Genomic DNA, 21,098 nt, shown 5'->3' on the forward strand with positions numbered 1-21,098 from the left:
GAGGAGCTGCAAAGGCGGGTTGGAGACCTCAGTTCATCTTCCATCCCCACTTCTCCCCTAGGCTGTGCCATCGTGCCCCAACTAAGGTGGCATTGCCATGGGGTTGGCTTAAGTGTCTCCCAGTAGTCCCCTTGTGTTTCACTGTTTCTGGGTAAGACAAGGCTGCACCCTTGCCACCTTTGGGGAGCAACACAAGGACAGGTCTGCTCCAAAGTCCTCATGCTGGCTGGGGGGATTTGTGTTTGCCCATGTTTTGGGGGACTTGGTGCTCGGCAGATTCTTTCATAGAAAAGCACGGCTTTTGGGGTGGTGTTGCAATGAGATCCTCAGGTCTCTGCAGCCACAGACACGGTGTTTCGCACAGCCTCCCCCCAACCTGCCATTACCTTGGGGAGCCCTTCCACAGCCATAGCTTGAGAAGGGGGAAAATCTCACCATGCACGTGTCCCCTAGTGTCCTCATGTCATCCCCGGCACCTCCTGCTGTCAGATCTCACCCATGTCTCTGCCTCCCCTCCCCAAAGCCCCACGGACTGTCTTCCTCCTGGCTCAAACCTGCCTGGCATTTTTTCACGTGGAAGGGCTCCAGATCCGGCCCCAAGCTGCCATCCCCCGCCGGAGGGGTCCCTGCCATCCTTGCCAGAGCCGCAGAGTTGCCAGAGCCCCTCTCCAAAGCTCCCCCTCATGCACCCCCCTCCAGCTCCTCGGGCACTGGTGGCTGTGGTCCACGTCCGTGCCGTGGGGAGGATAAGTTGAAGCCAACATGGTCTTGACCACCAGGACAAAAGTCCTGAACAGGCGAGAGGAGATGGAAGTCTCCATCATAAGCCAAACCTGGACATGGGGCTGGGGTCTCACAGGCAGATGCTCCCCAGAGGGGCTGGACCTCAGGGATGGTCCCCAGGCTCAGAACCACTTGGGGCAACTCCAGGGCAGAAACCCTGATGGGCAGGAGAAAGGCATGGGGAGCTTTGAGGCACAGGGCAGCACCAGGAGTGGTGGGACACCCCTGGACAGACCTGTGAAGAGAACCCTCAACCTGGTGACTTGCCTATGTGGGCTGATGTCTCCCTCCCTCTCTCCCTCCTGGGAGCTGCAGGGATCAGGAAGAAATTATTTATGATGAGGGTGGTAAGACACTGGCCCAGGCTGTCCAGAGAAGCTGTGGATGCCCCATCCCTGGTAGTGTTCTAGATCAGGCTGGAGGGGACGTACAGCAACGTCATCCAGTGGAGGATGTCCCTGCACGCAGCAGGGGATTGGGCTAGATGGTCCCTGAGTGTCCCTTCCAACCCAGACCATCCTGTGACTCTGTGATTCTTTGTCCCTTCAAATTCGCCATCACTGCACTGGAAAGTCCCCTCAGGGCAGAACCAGGGTTCCCCTGCCCCACGCTGGGGCACTCCCCAAGGGCTCCAGCCAGGGCAAAGCACCACACCGGCAACGGCTTCTCAGGGCTCATTTTATTAGCAAAGAGTGGGGAAAACACCCCTCAGAGTCCAGGTACCAGCTGGAAAAGGGCTCGGCAGTCGCAGGAACCGTTGGAGGTCAGAGCCACCGCGCAATGCCACCGCCTTCGTGCTGCTCTTTGAAAATAAAGAGGAGGGCACGAGGCGTGTGGCTCTTCCGATGGACCTCCCAGCACGACCAGATGCTTCTTCCTATGAGGATAAGGCACCATCTGGTTCTCGGGTGGTTGCAGTTGTCTCTGGCGTGCAGCGCCCGTGCTGGGAGGTGAGGTGCCGCGGTGCGGGGAGGGCAAGTGGGGCTGGGGAAAAGCCCACGATGGTCAGCAATGGGGACGTCCTCTCCTTCATGCCACCAGCACCCATCCTGCAACGGCAGCTGTCCTTAATCCCAAAGGCCATCCCAAGGAGAGACCCAGTCCACCAGCCCTGGGACCCCGGACCCTGAACCCCCGGAGTCTCTGCACGGAGGGACGGGATGAGTCCCCTCCTTCAGCATGGAGATGGAGATCTGATGGCATTGGAGGGCCGGCCCCCAAGAGCTCCTCACCCCTGCAGTCTGAGGGACCTCCCCAGGGATATCGGCCACCCCTTTCCCCGCTGCCCCTGGGCTCCGTGTCCCCCAGCTCTTACCTGGTGGCCGCGGCAGGGTCACCAGCTGGGCTGCCCCTCGCTGGGGCTGACCTGCTCCAGGATCTGGCTGTACCTGCGGGTGAGGGCATTGGTGTCCCTGGTGAGGTGGGTGAGGACCTGCTGCAAGCCAGACAGGTGGTGGGACAGACGCTCCTCCACCTGGGCATCCATGGTGTCGTCATCCGAGGATGTGTCGGTGTCAGCGTCGCTCTGAATCTGGTCGGTGATAGAGGCCAGGCCTTTCTCCACCACGGGCTTGATGGCCTTGAGGAGCTGGTAGCGCTCGTAGAGGTCCGTGTGGCCACCTGGAGCCGGGGCCGCCCCCTCCTGCTGCGGGAAGACCCCTCGGAGCAGGCTGGGGAACATCACCTCCTGCTCCATCTTCTGGGTGGCCGAGAAGTACTGCTCCATGGCCCCGCTCCCACGTCTCTGACTGTGCTGGTGTGAGCTCATCTTGGGGTGCCGCCTGCTCCCCGTCCCCACCGAGAGCTTTTTATGCAGAGCCGGGGACACGTCCCTCCTCTGCTGTCCCCTGCTGCCCTCTCCTGCCAGCCCCAGACGGGTTGGATAGCTGTGGGGCCAGGCTTGGCTCCAGCCCAGCTGGGGCTCGGCCACGCCATGTCCCCGGCTCTGTGCCATCTGTCCTGGCCCGGCCTCCCCATGGCCTTCGCCCGGGCTGGCCGGGGATCCTGCTGTGTCCCCATGCTGTGAGCGGGCTGGTGGGGAAGGGAGGTGGTGGGACCTCTCCCATCACATGCCATCCTGTCCCCACCATCGCTACTGCTCGTGAAGCACCAAGAGAGTGGGGGAAGTGCCTGCCCCCCAGTGCGGGCAGGCTGCAGGCAGCACCATGGGAAAGCTGCATTGACTTGGGAAGGTTTGAGGAAGGAAAGGAAGCGATGGGTTTTTCTGGAGAGGGGGAGTCCTCTGTGAGCCCTGCTCCAGCCACCTCCCTTCTTCAGGGCTGGCTCACACAGCCCACCCATGGAGAGTGGCCTTGACCCTTGCTAAACACAGAAGGTGACAACAAACAAGTCATACTTGTCTGAGGGGGGTTTGCCCCAAACTGGTTATGTTGAGGAGGAAGATGACCATCAAATGGATTCAACAGCAACATGGGGACTTTGAAACCCGAGAAGGTGTCAGCCTGAAAGGAAGCATGAAAGCTGCCAGTGTGAGGGAGAGATCTTGAAGGGGCAGTGGCAGGGTCAAAGCCTGTTGGACACCGCCGAAAGCCAACCTGCTGGCATCCCAACTTCCACCCGGACCTGGCCAAGAATCCTCCCAGTTGGCTGCTGTGAGCAGCGTGCAGCCATCTGCGGGCTGACAGCACTGGGGGGGACCAGGCAGGGACAGAGCCAGAGCCAGCGTTGGAGAGCCTGGAAGGCACCTCTGGGGATGGTCTAGTCCAAGGCCTGCTCAAGCAGGGTCACTGCTGGCACTGTGCCTGTTTGTGCTTTGGGTATCTGCAAGGGTGGAGACTCCACCACCTCTCTGGGCAGCCTGGGCCCGTGTTTGACCACCCTCCCTGAAAGAAACGGGGAAGGTTTCTCTTCTGCTCAGATGAAGTTTCCTGTGGTTCAGTTTGTGGCCATCGGCTCTTGTCTTGTCACTGGGGCACCACAGGGGAGAGTGTGTCTCCATCCCCTCCGCACACCCCGTTAGGTCTCTGTACCCCTGGAGAAGGTCCCCCTGAGCCTTCTCTTCTGCAGGCTGAACAGTCCCAGCTCCCTCAGCCCTTTCAGCCCCTTCACGGCCCTTTGCTGGACTCTCTCCGGTACGTCCATGTCTCTCCGGGACTGGGGAGCCCAGGCTGGAGCCAGCGCCCAGCTGTGTCCCCCAGGAGGGAGCAGAGGGGAGGGATCCCCTGCCTCCAGCTCCTCCTGGCAGGCTGGTGGCCGTCTTTGCCCCGAGGACGCCTTGATGGCTGGCGGCCGACGTGGCCAAGCAGGGAGCCAGACGTGGGGGTCGCGGGTGGGAATTTGTGGGGTGCTTCCCCCTGTCAGCGCAGGAGCGGGCGACAGGCAGCAGCAGGGGGTTGGGCTGAGGCCAGAGCACCCCGAAGGCAAAGGCAGGGGGTGCAGGCAGGGAACCTGCCCTGCGGGAGGGCTGCGGGTGCTGGCAGCGCCCCCGTCCTTGGGGTGGTGTGTGGTTGGGGCTTCTGGGGACTGGGGAGAGCAGGGCATTTGGAATTTCTTATTTATTTAACGTTTTGGGTCGAAACTGTACTTTATCTCTTGTCCTCCTGATACTGAGCCTGCACGCCCAGGTCACCGCTTTCTGGTTAATTAGATGTTGTTAAACAGCTATAAATAAACCTGCAATCCCGCTTGGCTTCGCCAATGGGAATGGAGAAGGCTATTTCCCCGTGGCGGCTGGCAACAGCAGCGGTGCCGCGGGAGCCTTTCCAAGGTGACGTGGAGCCAGCATCCCCCTGCCATGCCGGAGAGGGCCTGATCTGCCGCGCCTGCCCTCGTCCTGCCAGGGACCGGTGCTGGGTGTTTCGAGGACAAAGACCTTTTCTGTGACCATCTCGTGTCTCTTATCGGCCCTGTCCAACAGCAGCGGCCGGCAGCAGGGCACTGTTGGGGCTTGACGCATCCGTGGGGCAGCGTGACGCAACGCCCTGCAATCAGATCAAGCAGAAGTTTCCCGTGAAACACCGGGGTCGGGGTTGACTGGCCCGACAGCAGCTCACAGAGAGGGACCTGGGGGTCCTGGGGGATTGCAAGTGGCTCATAAGTCATCAGCACGGCCTTCCAGCTGTCCCACGTCACAGACCGTTTCTGGGAACATCTTGCGTCCCTCATCAGTCATGTTCAGCAGCGGTGGTGAGCGCTTCCCTGGATGTCCCACTGTAACACTTCCCTGGGGCAGCACCAGCCCCTGCAGCTGCCCAGTGCACTGCCCAAGCCAAAAGCCATTGACGCAGGCGACCACTATCGTCTCCATGTGACACAGCTCCTGTCCTTCAGCTCCAGCCAGGTAGACCACCAGAGACACATCACCTCCTGCATGGTCCTCACCTCACCAGGAAACAGCATCCCTCCATTCCTCATGGTTCAACGGGGGCAGAGGAGCTGCAAAGGCGGGTTGGAGACCTCAGTTCATCTTCCATCCCCACTTCTCCCCTAGGCTGTGCCATCGTGCCCCAACTAAGGTGGCATTGCCATGGGGTTGGCTTAAGTGTCTCCCAGTAGTCCCCTTGTGTTTCACTGTTTCTGGGTAAGACAAGGCTGCACCCTTGCCACCTTTGGGGAGCAACACAAGGACAGGTCTGCTCCAAAGTCCTCATGCTGGCTGGGGGGATTTGTGTTTGCCCATGTTTTGGGGGACTTGGTGCTCGGCAGATTCTTTCATAGAAAAGCACGGCTTTTGGGGTGGTGTTGCAATGAGATCCTCAGGTCTCTGCAGCCACAGACACGGTGTTTCGCACAGCCTCCCCCCAACCTGCCATTACCTTGGGGAGCCCTTCCACAGCCATAGCTTGAGAAGGGGGAAAATCTCACCATGCACGTGTCCCCTAGTGTCCTCATGTCATCCCCGGCACCTCCTGCTGTCAGATCTCACCCATGTCTCTGCCTCCCCTCCCCAAAGCCCCACGGACTGTCTTCCTCCTGGCTCAAACCTGCCTGGCATTTTTTCACGTGGAAGGGCTCCAGATCCGGCCCCAAGCTGCCATCCCCCGCCGGAGGGGTCCCTGCCATCCTTGCCAGAGCCGCAGAGTTGCCAGAGCCCCTCTCCAAAGCTCCCCCTCATGCGCCCCCCTCCAGCTCCTCGGGCACTGGTGGCTGTGGTCCACGTCCGTGCCGTGGGGAGGATAAGTTGAAGCCAACATGGTCTTGACCACCAGGACAAAAGTCCTGAACAGGCGAGAGGAGATGGAAGTCTCCATCATAAGCCAAACCTGGACATGGGGCTGGGGTCTCACAGGCAGATGCTCCCCAGAGGGGCTGGACCTCAGGGATGGTCCCCAGGCTCAGAACCACTTGGGGCAACTCCAGGGCAGAAACCCTGATGGGCAGGAGAAAGGCATGGGGAGCTTTGAGGCACAGGGCAGCACCAGGAGTGGTGGGACACCCCTGGACAGACCTGTGAAGAGAACCCTCAACCTGGTGACTTGCCTATGTGGGCTGATGTCTCCCTCCCTCTCTCCCTCCTGGGAGCTGCAGGGATCAGGAAGAAATTATTTATGATGAGGGTGGTAAGACACTGGCCCAGGCTGTCCAGAGAAGCTGTGGATGCCCCATCCCTGGTAGTGTTCTAGATCAGGCTGGAGGGGACGTACAGCAACGTCATCCAGTGGAGGATGTCCCTGCACGCAGCAGGGGATTGGGCTAGATGGTCCCTGAGTGTCCCTTCCAACCCAGACCATCCTGTGACTCTGTGATTCTTTGTCCCTTCAAATTCGCCATCACTGCACTGGAAAGTCCCCTCAGGGCAGAACCAGGGTTCCCCTGCCCCACGCTGGGGCACTCCCCAAGGGCTCCAGCCAGGGCAAAGCACCACACCGGCAACGGCTTCTCAGGGCTCATTTTATTAGCAAAGAGTGGGGAAAACACCCCTCAGAGTCCAGGTACCAGCTGGAAAAGGGCTCGGCAGTCGCAGGAACCGTTGGAGGTCAGAGCCACCGCGCAATGCCACCGCCTTCGTGCTGCTCTTTGAAAATAAAGAGGAGGGCACGAGGCGTGTGGCTCTTCCGATGGACCTCCCAGCACGACCAGATGCTTCTTCCTATGAGGATAAGGCACCATCTGGTTCTCGGGTGGTTGCAGTTTTCTCTGGCGTGCAGCGCCCGTGCTGGGAGGTGAGGTGCCGCGGTGCGGGGAGGGCAAGTGGGGCTGGGGAAGAGCCCACGATGGTCAGCGATGGGGACGTCCTCTCCTTTGTGCCACCAGCACCCATCCTGCAACGGCAGCTGTCCTTAATCCCAAAGGCCAACCCAAGGAGAGACCCAGTCCACCAGCCCTGGGACCCCGGACCCTGAACCCCCGGAGTCTCTGCACAGAGGGACGGGATGAGTCCCCTCCTTCAGCATGGAGATGGAGATCTGATGGCATTGGAGGGCCGGCCCCCAAGAGCTCCTCACCCCTGCAGTCTGAGGGACCTCCCCAGGGATATCGGCCACCCCTTTCCCCGCTGCCCCTGGGCTCTGTGTCCCCCAGCTCTTACCTGGTGGCCGCGGCAGGGTCACCAGCTGGGCTGCCCCTCGCTGGGGCTGACCTGCTCCAGGATCTGGCTGTACCTGCGGGTGAGGGCATTGGTGTCCCTGGTGAGGTGGGTGAGGACCTGCTGCAAGCCGGACAGGTGGTGGGACAGACGCTCCTCCACCTGGGCATCCATGGTGTCGTCATCCGAGGATGTGTCGGTGTCAGCGTCGCTCTGAATCTGGTCGGTGATAGAGGCCAGGCCTTTCTCCACCACGGGCTTGATGGCCTTGAGGAGCTGGTAGCGCTCGTAGAGGTCCGTGTGGCCACCCGGAGCCGGGGCCGCCCCCTCCTGCTGCGGGAAGACCCCTCGGAGCAGGCTGGGGAACATCACCTCCTGCTCCATCTTCTGGGTGGCCGAGAAGTACTGCTCCATGGCCCCGCTCCCACGTCTCTGACTGTGCTGGTGTGAGCTCATCTTGGGGTGCCGCCTGCTCCCCGTCCCCACCGAGAGCTTTTTATGCTGAGCCGGGGACACGTCCCTCCTCTGCTGTCCCCTGCTGCCCTCTCCTGCCAGCCCCAGCCGGGCTGGATGGCTGTGGGGCCGGGCTTGGCTCCAGCCCAGCTGGGGCTCGGCCACGCCGTGTCCCCGGCTCTGTGCCATCTGTCCTGGCCCGGCCTCCCCATGGCAGTGCTGTTGGGGGGTGTCACCTCTCACCTCTCCTTGCTTCCACACGCTCGGGACGTGAACCATCCGGGGACATTGAGCAACTCCCTTCTGCAGACATATGAAAAACGCCACTGGGATGCGCTGCAACATGTGATCCCACGTGGGATCCTGGGGACAGAGGAGCCAGCTGGTCCCAGCCATGGCTGTCCCCAGAAACGTCCCATTCCCCCAGGCCCTCCTGACGGGGACGGGGACGGTGATGGGGACCTGACGCTGTGATGTGAAACTCCTGTGGCCACAGCACTGAGCCATCTCTGCCCTCGGGGGAGTGTGGATGGTTCCCCCCTCTACGCTTCCCCCATCCCAGGGCAGAGGCCATGGCTGGGGCAACGGCCGGCACTGCCTGTCCCCGCGTGTCCCTGCGGCGTGTGGCAATCAGGGAAGATTGTTCTATTTGGGGAAAGGGCACGGGGTCCCTCATCCCTTTTGCAACCCTTGGTGGTGGCAGCTCTCCCACCACCCGTACATGTCCCAGCCAGGGCCACGCTCCCGCCCACCCTCTCCTCTCCAGACCTGTCCCCACCGCTCCTCTTAGAGAATCATAATTCATTTAGGTTGAAAAAGATCGGTCTGGGGAAAGCACCCTTCAGACAAGTACCACCTGTTCATTGTCATAGAATCACCGAATGGTTTGGGTTGGAAGGGACCTTAAAGATCACCCAGTTCCAACCCCCTGCCCTGGGCAGGGACACCTCCCACCAGACCAGGTTGCTCAAAGCCCCGTCCAGCCTGGCCTCCAACCCCTCCAGGGATGGGGCAGCCACAGCTTCTCTGGGCAACCTGGGCCAGGGGCTCACCACCCTCAGAGTGAGAAATTTCTTCCTGAGATCTCATCTAAACCTCCCCTCTTCCAGTTTGAAGCCATTCCCCCCCATCCTATGGCTCCCCTCCCTGATCCAGAGTACCTCCCCAGCTTTCCTGGAGGCCTTTGAGGGACTGGAAGGGGCTCTAAGGTCTCCCCGGAGCCTTCTCTTCTCCAGGCTGAACAACCCCAACTCTCTCAGACTGTCCTCACAGCAGAGGGGCTCCAGCCCTCTGATCATCATCATGGCTTCCTCTGGACTCTCTCCAACACGTTCATGTCCTTCTTGTGCTGAGGACTCCAAAGCAGGACACAGTACTCCAGGAGGGGTACTCTGCAGCCCCAGGTCACTCCCCAGCTCCCCATCCTTGGGCATGAATCATCCCCAAACCCCTTCCCTGTGCCTCCAGGAACCCCATCAGCCAAAACCAGGTCCCCCGCATCCTGCTGGGAGAGGCTGGGGAGGGGCTGGGGAGAGCCACCACTGCCAGCAGCGATGGCAGGATCACGGTGAGAGGGCTGGCGCTGAGCTGAGCTGAAAGAGGGTGTCCAGCCCCAGAGGTGGTGGCCCGTGGGAAGCTGCTCAGCAACATCAGGGCCACCAGGAGGTGCAACGAGATCTTCGGGCCTGTGCTGCCAAAGACACTGTGTTTGGGAAAGCCTCCCCCAACCCACCAAACTCCTGGGGAGCCTGTCCCCAGCCATGGCTGAGAGGGGAGAAAATGCCACCACACAAGTGTCCCTGTGTTGTCCCTAGCAGCTCCTGCTGTCACATCCCCCCATGGCACCAGCAAGAGGCAGGGGACTGAGATTCCAGAGCCCCGGGGTGCTGAGCACAGCCCTGCTCTGGGCTGGCCCTGGCCCAGCTGCCTCAGGGAGAGGTGGAGACGCTGGGTCAGAGATGTCCCCATGGGCTGAGGACATGCCTGAGGAGGAAACACATGCCGCGGGGAGTCATGGCATCGAGCCCCCTCCCAGGGGCTGGGTGGGGTGACACCTGCCCACATGTCCCCAGAGGGAAGGACATCTCCCAGCAGAGCTTGACGACTGTCACTCGTGGCTGCAGACCAACATTGCCTCCAAGAACTCCATGGTGAAACTCCAGCCTCAGGGTGAATGCAGGTGAATGCCTCAGGTGAATGTCCACCCTGGGGAGACACTAGGACGTCTGTGCACCTCCAGGAAGTTCCATGGTGGCCAAGACACCCCAAGAGCATCGGGCTGGCAGCACCTGCCCACCTCAGTGCAATGCTGGGCCACACAGCAGGACACCCAGAAACGCTGAAGCCACCCTGGAAGGGACAAGAGGGGCAGAGGGGACAGGTCAGGGGGGCAGAGGACGGGCAGCAGTGTGGGCACCTGGCTGGGACATGTTGGGGGGGAGTGGGAGAGCTGCCACCACCAAGGATTGCAAAAGGGACACGGGACCCTGTGGCCTTTCCCCAAATAGAACAATTTTCCCTGATTGCCAGGCACTGCAGGGACACGTGGGCACGGGCAGTGCTGGCCGTTGTCCCAGTCGTGGCCTCTGCCCCAGGATGGGGGTGGTGGGGGGTGGTGGCACGGTCTGTGCTCCACCACGGGCAGAGATAGCTCTGTGCAGCGATCGTGGGAGTGTTCCATCGCCACGTTTGGCCCCACTGCCGTCCCCATCCCATGTCCCCAGGATCCCTCATGGGACTCCATGCGGCAGCGCAACCCCAGTGAGATTGCCCACACCGGCAGCTGCAACCGCCTCCAGGCCAGCAGTGGCAGAGGAGGGTTGCTCAATGTCCCCGGAGTGTTCACGTCCCGAGCGCATGGCAGCAAGGAGGGGGGAGAGGTGACGCCCCCCCAGCAGCACTGCTGCCTGCAGCGGGGGGCAGGAGCTGGCACCGCTCTCCCAGTGCCCCAGAAGTGATTGTGTTGGGGGACATGGGATGGGTTGGGAGAAGCCCTGGACACTTCTCCCCCTCGCTGCCCCTCTGCCCACGTGGGGACGTGCGGGACCCCTGGCCAGCCCGGGCGAAGGCCATGAGGAGGCCGAGCCAGGACAGATGGCACGGAGCCGGGGACACGGCGTGGCCGAGCCCCAGCTGGGCTGGAGCCAAGCCCAGCCCCACAGCCATCCAGCCCGGCTGGGGCTGGCAGGAGAGGGCAGCAGGGGACAGCAGAGGAGGGACGTGTCCCCGGCTCTGCATAAAAAGCTCTCGGTGGGGACGGGGAGCAGGCGGCACCCCAAGATGAGCTCACACCAGCACAGTCAGAGACGTGGGAGCGGGGCCATGGAGCAGTACTTCTCGGCCACCCAGAAGATGGAGCAGGAGGTGATGTTCCCCAGCCTGCTCCGAGGGGTCTTCCCGCAGCAGGAGGGGGCGGCCCTGGCTCCAGGTGGCCACACGGACCTCTACGAGCGCTACCAGCTCCTCAAGGCCATCAAGCCCGTGGTGGAGAAAGGCCTGGCCTCTATCACCGACCAGATTCAGAGCGACGCTGACACCGACACATCCTCGGATGACGACACCATGGATGCCCAGGTGGAGGAGCATCTGTCCCACCACCTGTCCGGCTTGCAGCAGGTCCTCACCCACCTCACCAGGGACACCAATGCCCTCACCCGCAGGTACAGCCAGATCCTGGAGCAGGTCAGCCCCAGCGAGGGGCAGCCCAGCTGGTGACCCTGCCGCGGCCACCAGGTAAGAGCTGGGGGACACAGAGCCCAGGGGTAGCGGGGAAAGGGGTGGCCGACATCCCTGGGGAGGTCCCTCAGACTGCAGGGGTGAGGAGCTCTTGGGGGCCGGCCCTCCAATGCCATCAGATCTCCATCTCCATGCTGAAGGAGGGGACTCATCCCGTCCCTCCGTGCAGAGACTCCGGGGGTTCAGGGTCCGGGGTCCCAGGGCTGGTGGACTGGGTCTCTCCTTGGGATGGCCTTTGGGATTAAGGACAGCTGCCGTTGCAGGATGGGTGCTGGTGGCATGAAGGAGAGGACGTCCCCATTGCTGACCATCGTGGGCTCTTCCCCAGCCCCACTTGCCCTCCCCGCACCGCGGCACCTCACCTCCCAGCACGGGCGCTGCACGCCAGAGACAACTGCAACCACCCGAGAACCAGATGGTGCCTTATCCTCATAGGAAGAAGCATCTGGTCGTGCTGGGAGGTCCATCGGAAGAGCCACACGCCTCGTGCCCTCCTCTTTATTTTCAAAGAGCAGCACGAAGGCGGTGGCATTGCGTGGTGGCTCTGACCTCCAACGGTTCCTGCGACTGCCGAGCCCTTTTCCAGCTGGTACCTGGACTCTGAGGGGCGTTTTCCCCACTCTTTGCTAATAAAATGAGCCCTGAGAAGCCGTTGCCGGTGTGGTGCTTTGCCCTGGCTGGAGCCCTTGGGGAGTGCCCCAGCGTGGGGCAGGGGAACCCTGGTTCTGCCCTGAGGGGACTTTCCAGTGCAGTGATGGCAAATTTGAAGGGACAAAGAATCACAGAGTCACAGGATGGTCTGGGTTGGAAGGGACACTCGGGGACCATCTAGCCCAATCCCCTGCTGCGTGCAGGGACATCTTCCACTGGATCAGGTAGCTCAAAGCCTCATCCAACCACAGGGTATCCACAACTTCACTGTGCAACCTGTGCCAGTGTCTCACCACCCTCATCCAAAAACTTTCTTCCTCGTGTCAACAGCAACACCGGCAAAAGCTGTCACCTCTTTTCCGTGCACAATAGGGTGTGAATCTGCCCACGCACAGCCCAGACATGCAGCAGTGAGACCAACACTGAGCCCCGCTGATGCTGTGCCCCTAGAAGGGAGGGAGGGAGACAGACATCAACCCATATAGGAAAGTCACCAGGTTCAGAGTTCTCTTCAAAGGTCTGCCCAGGGATGTTCCACCGCTGCTGGTGCTGCCCTGTGCCCCAAAGCCCCCCACTCCTGTCTCCTGCCCATCAGGGTTTCTGCCTCCGAGCTGCCCTAAGTGGGGCTGAGCCTGGGGACCGTTCCTGAGGGTCAGGGGAGCTGCAGGTCTCAGCCTCTCTGGGAAGCAACCACACCTGGGACACCATCCCCATGTCCAGGTTTGGGTCCCGCTGGAGGTTCCCATCTCCTCTCGCCTGTTGAGGCCATTTCTCCTGGCAGTCAAGACCACATTGGCTTTAGCTTGTCCTCCCTGTTTGCAGGCCGTGGGGACATGGACCCCAGCCACCTGTGGCCAAGTAGACAGAAGGTGGGGGTACAGGGGCTCTGGAGAGGGCAGCTGGGGACCAGATCCAGCACTGCCCCGCACCTGAAAGGGTTCTGGTTGGCTTTGAGCAAGGACAGGAACAGCCCTGATGGTGTCAGGGGAGGCAGAGACATGGCAGGATCTGGCAGCAGAGGGTGCCAGGGGTGACATGGGGACACTCGGGGCAAAGGGTGTGGTGGCATTTTCCCCCCTCCTGAGCCACAGCTGAAGATGTGCGTCACACGAGGATGGGGGTTGGGGGTAGGCTTTCCAAAATGCTGTGTCTGCAGCCACAGAGACTTGGGGACCTCATTGCACCTCCCTGGGGGCTTGGCACCAACCCTGCTCTGCACTGCATCCAGACGGCTCCAGGCAATGTCGCTTATGTTGCTCAAAGGGCAGATGGCCAGCTGCTGCCCAACGGAGGTCAGGGGGTCCCATGGTGTTCAGCCCAGCTTTGGGCAGACAGGACCCAGTGCTCACCCTGGCTCTAGGACAAAAGCCCCTGAACCTCTCAGTTTCTGGGAAGGGCAACCACGGCATCTATGAAAGTGACAGTCGAGCACCATGACCCCCCAAAACACAGGCAAACACAACTACCCAAAGGCAGCGTGAGGACTTCAGAACAGATCTGCCCCCACGTTGCTCCTCAGCACTGGCAACACTGCAGCCTTCTGACTTATCCAGAAACAGTGAAACACAAGGGGAATACTGGGAGACACTTAAGCCAACCCCATGGCAATGCCACCTTAGTTGGGGCACGATGGCACAGCCTAGGGGAGAAGTGGGGATGGAAGATGAACTGAGGTCTCCAACCCGCCTTTGCAGCTCCTCTGCCCCCGTTGAACCATGAGGAATGGAGGGATGCTGTTTCCTGGTGAGGTGAGGACCATGCAGGAGGTGATGTGTCTCTGGTGGTCTACCTGGCTGGAGCTGAAGGACAGGACCTGTGTCACATGGAGACGATAGTGGTCGCCTGCGTCAATGGCTTTTGGCTTGGGCAGTGCACTGGGCAGCTGCAGGGGCTGGTGCTGCCCCAGGGAAGTGTTACAGTGGGACATCCAGGGAAGCGCTCACCACCGCTGCTGAACATGACTGATGAGGGACGCAAGATGTTCCCAGAAACGGTCTGTGACGTGGGACAGCTGGAAGGCCGTGCTGATGACTTATGAGCCACTTGCAATCCCCCAGGACCCCCAGGTCCCTCTCTGTGAGCTGCTGTCGGGCCAGTCAACCCCGACCCCGGTGTTTCACGGGAAACTTCTGCTTGATCTGATTGCAGGGCGTTGCGTCACGCTGCCCCACGGATGCGTCAAGCCCCAACGGTGCCCTGCTGCCGGCCGCTGCTGTTGGACAGGGCCGATAAGAGACACGAGATGGTCACAGAAAAGGTCTTTGTCCTCGAAACACCCAGCACCGGTCCCTGGCAGGACGAGGGCAGGCGCGGCAGATCAGGCCCTCTCCGGCATGGCAGGGGGATGCTGGCTCCACGTCACCTTGGAAAGGCTCCCGCGGCACCGCTGCTGTTGCCAGCCGCCACGGGGAAATAGCCTTCTCCATTCCCATTGGCGAAGCCAAGCGGGATTGCAGGTTTATTTATAGCTGTTTAACAACATCTAATTAACCACAAAGCGGTGACCTGGGCGTGCAGGCTCAGTATCAGGAGGACAAGAGATAAAGTACAGTTTCGACCCAAAACGTTAAATAAATAAGAAATTCCAAATGCCCTGCTCTCCCCAGTCCCCAGAAGCCCCAACCACACACCACCCCAAGGACGGGGGCGCTGCCAGCACCCGCAGCCCTCCCGCAGGGCAGGTTCCCTGCCTGCACCCCCTGCCTTTGCCTTCGGGGTGCTCTGGCCTCAGCCCAACCCCCTGCTGCTGCCTGTCGCCCGCTCCTGCGCTGACAGGGGGAAGCACCCCGCAAATTCCCACCCGCGACCCCCACGTCTGGCTCCCTGCTTGGCCACGTTGGCCGCCAGCCACCAAGGCGTCCTCGGGGCAAAGACGGCCACCAGCCTGCCAGGAGGAGCTGGAGGCAGGGGATCCCTCCCCTCTGCTCCCCCCTGGGGGACACAGCTGGGCGCTGGCTCCAGCCTGGGCTCCCCAGTCCCGGAGAGACATGGACGTACCGGAGAGAGTCCAGCAAAGGGCCGTGAAGGGGCTGAACGGGCTGAGGGAGCTGGGACTGTTCAGCCTGCAGAAGAGAAGGCTCAGGGGGACCTTCTCCAGGGGTACAGAGACCTAACGGGGTGTGCGGAGGGGATGGAGACACACTCTCCCCTGTGGTGCCCCAGTGACAAGACAGGAGCCGATGGCCACAAACCGAACCACAGGAAACTTCATCTGAGCAGAAGAGAAACCTTCCCCGTTTCTTTCAGGGAGGGTGGTCAAACACGGGCCCAGGCTGCCCAGAGAGGTGGTGGAGTCTCCACCCTTGCAGATACCCAAAGCACAAACAGGCACAGTGCCAGCAGTGACCCTGCTTGAGCAGGCCTTGGACTAGACCATCCCCAGAGGTGCCTTCCAGGCTCTCCAACGCTGGCTCTGGCTCTGTCCCTGCCTGGTCCCCCCCAGTGCTGTCAGCCCGCAGATGGCTGCACGCTGCTCACAGCAGCCAACTGGGAGGATTCTTGGCCAGGTCCGGGTGGAAGCTGGGATGCCAGCAGGTTGGCTTTCGGCGGTGTCCAACAGGCTTTGACCCTGCCACTGCCCCTTCAAGATCTCTCCCTCACACTGGCAGCTTTCATGCTTCCTTTCAGGCTGACACCTTCTCGGGTTTCAAAGTCCCCATGTTGCTGTTGAATCCATTTGATGGTCATCTTCCTCCTCAACATAACCAGTTTGGGGCAAACCCCCCTCAGACAAGTATGACTTGTTTGTTGTCACCTTCTGTGTTTAGCAAGGGTCAAGGCCACTCTCCATGGGTGGGCTGTGTGAGCCAGCCCTGAAGAAGGGAGGTGGCTGGAGCAGGGCTCACAGGGGACTCCCCCTCTCCAGAAAAACCCATCGCTTCCTTTCCTTCCTCAAACCTTCCCAAGTCAATGCAGCTTTCCCATGGTGCTGCCTGCAGCCTGCCCGCACTGGGGGGCAGGCACTTCCCCCACTCTCTTGGTGCTTCACAAGCAGTAGCAATGGTGGGGACAGGATGGCATGTGATGGGAGAGGTCCCACCACCTCCCTTCCCCACCAGCCCGCTCACAGCATGGGGACACAGAAGGATCTCTGGCCAGCCCGGGCGAAGGCCATGGGGAGGCCGAGCCAGGACAGATGGCACAGAGCCGGGGACACGGCGTGGCCGAGCCCCAGCTGGGCTGGAGCCAAGCCCGGCCCCACAGCCATCCAGCCCGGCTGGGGCTGGCAGGAGAGGGCAGCAGGGGACAGCAGAGGAGGGACGTGTCCCCGGCTCTGCATAAAAAGCTCTCGGTGGGGACGGGGAGCAGGCGGCACCCCAAGATGAGCTCACACCAGCACAGTCAGAGACGTGGGAGCGGGGCCATGGAGCAGTACTTCTCGGCCACCCAGAAGATGGAGCAGGAGGTGATGTTCCCCAGCCTGCTCCGAGGGGTCTTCCTGCAGCAGGAGGGGGCGGCCCCGGCTCCAGGTGGCCACACGGACCTCTACGAGCGCTACCAGCTCCTCAAGGCCATCAAGCCCGTGGTGGAGAAAGGCCTGGCCTCTATCACCGACCAGATTCAGAGCGACGCTGACACCGACACATCCTCGGATGACGACACCATGGATGCCCAGGTGGAGGAGCGTCTGTCCCACCACCTGTCCGGCTTGCAGCAGGTCCTCACCCACCTCACCAGGGACACCAATGCCCTCACCCGCAGGTACAGCCAGATCCTGGAGCAGGTCAGCCCCAGCGAGGGGCAGCCCAGCTGGTGACCCTGCCGCGGCCACCAGGTAAGAGCTGGGGGACACGGAGCCCAGGGGCAGCGGGGAAAGGGGTGGCCGATATCCCTGGGGAGGTCCCTCAGACTGCAGGGGTGAGGAGCTCTTGGGGGCCGGCCCTCCAATGCCATCAGATCTCCATCTCCATGCTGAAGGAGGGGACTCATCCCGTCCCTCCATGCAGAGACTCCGGGGGTTCAGGGTCCGGGGTCCCAGGGCTGGTGGACTGGGTCTCTCCTTGGGATGGCCTTTGGGATTAAGGACAGCTGCCATTGCAGGATGGGTGCTGGTGGCATGAAGGAGAGGACGTCCCCATCGCTGACCATCGTGGGCTCTTCCCCAGCCCCACTTGCCCTCCCCGCACCGCGGCACCTCACCTCCCAGCACGGGCGCTGCACGCCAGAGACAACTGCAACCACCCGAGAACCAGATGGTGCCTTATCCTCATAGGAAGAAGCATCTGGTCGTGCTGGGAGGTCCATCGGAAGAGCCAGACGCCTCGTGCCCTCCTCTTTATTTTCAAAGAGCAGCACGAAGGCGGTGGCATTGTGCGGTGGCTCTGACCTCCAACGGTCCCTGCGACTGCCGAGCCCTTTTCCAGCTGGTACCTGGACTCTGAGGGGCGTTTTCCCCACTCTTTGCTAATAAAATGAGCCCTGAGAAGCCGTTGCCGGTGTGGTGCTTTGCCCTGGCTGGAGCCCTTGGGGAGTGCCCCAGCGTGGGGCAGGGGAACCCTGGTTCTGCCCTGAGGGGACTTTCCAGTGCAGTGATGGCGAATTTGAAGGGACAAAGAATCACAGAGTCACAGGATGGTCTGGGTTGGAAGGGACACTCAGGGACCATCTAGCCCAATCCCCTGCTGCGTGCAGGGACATCCTCCACTGGATGACGTTGCTGTACGTCCCCTCCAGCCTGATCTAGGACACTACCAGGAGTGGGGCATCCACAGCTTCTCTGGACAGCCTGGGCCAGTGTCTTACCACCCTCATCATAAATAATTTCTTCCTGATCCCTGCAGCTCCCAGGAGGGAGAGAGGGAGGGAGACATCAGCCCACATAGGCAAGTCACCAGGTTGAGGGTTCTCTTCACAGGTGTGTCCAGGGGTGTCCCACCACTCCTGGTGCTGCCCTGTGCCTCAAAGCTCCCCATGCCTTTCTCCTGCCCATCAGGGTTTCTGCCCTGGAGTTGCCCCAAGTGGTTCTGAGCCTGGGGACCATCCCTGAGGTCCAGCCCCTCTGGGGAGCATCTGCCTGTGAGACCCCAGCCCCATGTCCAGGTTTGGCTTATGATGGAGACTCCCATCTCCTCTTGCCTGTTCAGGACTTTTGTCCTGGTGGTCAAGACCATGTTGGCTTCAACTTATCCTCCCCACGGCACGGACGTGGACCACAGGCCACCAGTGCCCGAGGAGCTGGAGGGGGGTGCATGAGGGGGAGCTTTGGAGAGGGGCTCTGGCAACTCTGCGGCTCTGGCAAGGATGGCAGGGACCCCTCCGGCGGGGGATGGCAGCTTGGGGCTGGATCTGGAGCCCTTCCACGTGAAAAAATGCCAGGCAGGTTTGAGCCAGGAGGAAGACAGTCCGTGGGGCTTTGGGGAGGGGAGGCAGAGACATGGGTGAGATCTGACAGCAGGAGGTGCCGGGGATGACATGAGGACACTAGGGGACACGTGCATGGTGAGATTTTTCCCCTTCTCAAGCTATGGCTGTGGAAGGGCTCCCCAAGGTAATGGCAGGTTGGGGGGAGGCTGTGCGAAACACCGTGTCTGTGGCTGCAGAGACCTGAGGATCTCATTGCAACACCACCCCAAAAGCCGTGCTTTTCTATGAAAGAATCTGCCGAGCACCAAGTCCCCCAAAACATGGGCAAACACAAATCCCCCCAGCCAGCATGAGGACTTTGGAGCAGACCTGTCCTTGTGTTGCTCCCCAAAGGTGGCAAGGGTGCAGCCTTGTCTTACCCAGAAACAGTGAAACACAAGGGGACTACTGGGAGACACTTAAGCCAACCCCATGGCAATGCCACCTTAGTTGGGGCACGATGGCACAGCCTAGGAGAGAAGTGGGGATGGAAGATGAATTGAGGTCTCCAACCCGCCTTTGCAGCTCCTCTGCCCCCGTTGAACCATGAGGAATGGAGGGATGCTGTTTCCTGGTGAGGTGAGGACCATGCAGGAGGTGATGTGTCTCTGGTGGTCTACCTGGCTGGAGCTGAAGGACAGGAGCTGTGTCACATGGAGACGATAGTGGTCGCCTGCGTCAATGGCTTTTGGCTTGGGCAGTGCACTGGGCAGCTGCAGGGGCTGGTGCTGCCCCAGGGAAGTGTTACAGTGGGACATCCAGGGAAGCGCTCACCACCGCTGCTGAACATGACTGATGAGGGACGCAAGATGTTCCCAGAAACGGTCTGTGACGTGGGACAGCTGGAAGGCCGTGCTGATGACTTATGAGCCACTTGCAATCCCCCAGGACCCCCAGGTCCCTCTCTGTGAGCTGCTGTCGGGCCAGTCAACCCCGACCCCGGTGTTTCACGGGAAACTTCTGCTTGATCTGATTGCAGGGCGTTGCGTCACGCTGCCCCACGGATGCGTCAAGCCCCGACGGTGCCCTGCTGCCGGCCGCTGCTGTTGGACAGGGCCGATAAGAGACACGAGATGGTCACAGAAAAGGTCTTTGTCCTCGAAACACCCAGCACCGGTCCCTGGCAGGACGAGGGCAGGCGCGGCAGATCAGGCCCTCTCCGGCATGGCAGGGGGATGCTGGCTCCACGTCACCTTGGAAAGGCTCCCGCGGCACCGCTGCTGTTGCCAGCCGCCACGGGGAAATAGCCTTCTCCATTCCCATTGGCGAAGCCAAGCGGGATTGCAGGTTTATTTATAGCTGTTTAACAACATCTAATTAACCAGAAAGCGGTGACCTGGGCGTGCAGGCTCAGTATCAGGAGGACAAGAGATAAAGTACAGTTTCGACCCAAAACGTTAAATAAATAAGAAATTCCAAATGCCCTGCTCTCCCCAGTCCCCAGAAGCCCCAACCACACACCACCCCAAGGACGGGGGCGCTGCCAGCACCCGCAGCCCTCCCGCAGGGCAGGTTCCCTGCCTGCACCCCCTGCCTTTGCCTTCGGGGTGCTCTGGCCTCAGCCCAACCCCCTGCTGCTGCCTGTCGCCCGCTCCTGCGCTGACAGGGGGAAGCACCCCACAAATTCCCACCCGCGACCCCCACGTCTGGCTCCCTGCTTGGCCACGTCGGCCGCCAGCCATCAAGGCGTCCTCGGGGCAAAGACGGCCACCAGCCTGCCAGGAGGAGCTGGAGGCAGGGGATCCCTCCCCTCTGCTCCCCCCTGGGGGACACAGCTGGGTGCTGGCTCCAGCCTGGGCTCCCCAGTCCCGGAGAGACATGGACGTACCGGAGAGAGTCCAGCAAAGGGCCGTGAAGGGGCTGAAAGGGCTGAGGGAGCTGGGACTGTTCAGCCTGCAGAAGAGAAGGCTCAGGGGGACCTTCTCCAGGGGTACAGAGACCTAACGGGGTGTGCGGAGGGGATGGAGACACACTCTCCCCTGTGGTGCCCCAGTGACAAGACAGGAGCCGATGGCCACAAACTGAACCACAGGAAACTTCATCTGAGCAGAAAAGAAACCTTCCCCGTTTCTTTCAGGGAGGGTGGTCAAACACGGGCCCAGGCTGCCCAGAGAGGTGGTGGAGTCTCCACCCTTGCAGATACCCAAAGCACAAACAGGCACAGTGCCAGCAGTGACCCTGCTTGAGCAGGCCTTGGACTAGACCATCCCCAGAGGTGCCTTCCAGGCTCTCCAACGCTGGCTCTGGCTCTGTCCCTGCCTGGTCCCCCCCAGTGCTGTCAGCCCGCAGATGGCTGCACGCTGCTCACAGCAGCCAACTGGGAGGATTCTTGGCCAGGTCCGGGTGGAAGTTGGGATGCCAGCAGGTTGGCTTTCGGCGGTGTCCAACAGGCTTTGACCCTGCCACTGCCCCTTCAAGATCTCTCCCTCACACTGGCAGCTTTCATGCTTCCTTTCAGGCTGACACCTTCTCGGGTTTCAAAGTCCCCATGTTGCTGTTGAATCCATTTGATGGTCATCTTCCTCCTCAACATAACCAGTTTGGGGCAAACCCCCCTCAGACAAGTATGACTTGTTTGTTGTCACCTTCTGTGTTTAGCAAGGGTCAAGGCCACTCTCCATGGGTGGGCTGTGTGAGCCAGCCCTGAAGA

General features: G+C 61.2%; 4 protein-coding genes across 5 annotated transcripts; 2 read left to right on the plus strand and 2 right to left on the minus strand.

Moving 5' to 3' along the window:
• Positions 1–1,726: 1,726 nt before the first annotated feature.
• Positions 1,727–2,608, minus strand: LOC128917607 (thyroid hormone-inducible hepatic protein-like). Its single transcript, XM_054220940.1, has 2 exons — positions 2,099–2,608; positions 1,727–1,832 (listed from the first exon to the last, which is right to left on the minus strand). Exon 1 carries the CDS (start codon positions 2,549–2,551, stop codon positions 2,117–2,119), a length of 435 nt encoding a protein of 144 aa, XP_054076915.1. The 5' UTR covers positions 2,552–2,608; the 3' UTR covers positions 1,727–1,832; positions 2,099–2,116.
• Positions 2,609–6,622: 4,014 nt separating this feature from the next.
• On the minus strand, positions 6,623–7,722 carry LOC128915681 (thyroid hormone-inducible hepatic protein-like). Of its 2 annotated transcripts, none has more exons than XM_054216406.1 (2): positions 7,271–7,722; positions 6,623–7,004 (listed from the first exon to the last, which is right to left on the minus strand). In XM_054216406.1, exon 1 carries the CDS (start codon positions 7,679–7,681, stop codon positions 7,289–7,291), a length of 393 nt encoding a protein of 130 aa, XP_054072381.1. In that variant the 5' UTR covers positions 7,682–7,722; the 3' UTR covers positions 6,623–7,004; positions 7,271–7,288. The 2 variants fall into 2 exon arrangements, with proteins under 2 accessions (XP_054072381.1, XP_054072388.1); XM_054216413.1 differs by having other exon boundaries at positions 6,623–7,016.
• On the plus strand, positions 7,641–12,093 carry LOC128915675 (thyroid hormone-inducible hepatic protein-like). Its single transcript, XM_054216392.1, has 3 exons — positions 7,641–7,658; positions 10,987–11,452; positions 11,719–12,093. The coding sequence occupies exon 2, from the start codon at positions 11,000–11,002 to the stop codon at positions 11,432–11,434; it is 435 nt and encodes a 144-aa protein (XP_054072367.1). The 5' UTR covers positions 7,641–7,658; positions 10,987–10,999; the 3' UTR covers positions 11,435–11,452; positions 11,719–12,093.
• Positions 12,094–16,427: 4,334 nt separating this feature from the next.
• LOC128917844 (thyroid hormone-inducible hepatic protein-like) lies at positions 16,428–17,550 on the plus strand. The gene is made up of 2 exons (XM_054221451.1): positions 16,428–16,880; positions 17,147–17,550. Exon 1 carries the CDS (start codon positions 16,428–16,430, stop codon positions 16,860–16,862), a length of 435 nt encoding a protein of 144 aa, XP_054077426.1. The 3' UTR covers positions 16,863–16,880; positions 17,147–17,550.
• Positions 17,551–21,098: the final 3,548 nt, after the last annotated feature.

The sequence above is a fragment of the Rissa tridactyla genome, chromosome 1 (genome assembly GCF_028500815.1).
Source record: "Rissa tridactyla isolate bRisTri1 chromosome 1, bRisTri1.patW.cur.20221130, whole genome shotgun sequence".
In the NCBI taxonomy this organism is placed as follows: Eukaryota; Metazoa; Chordata; class Aves; order Charadriiformes; family Laridae; genus Rissa; species Rissa tridactyla.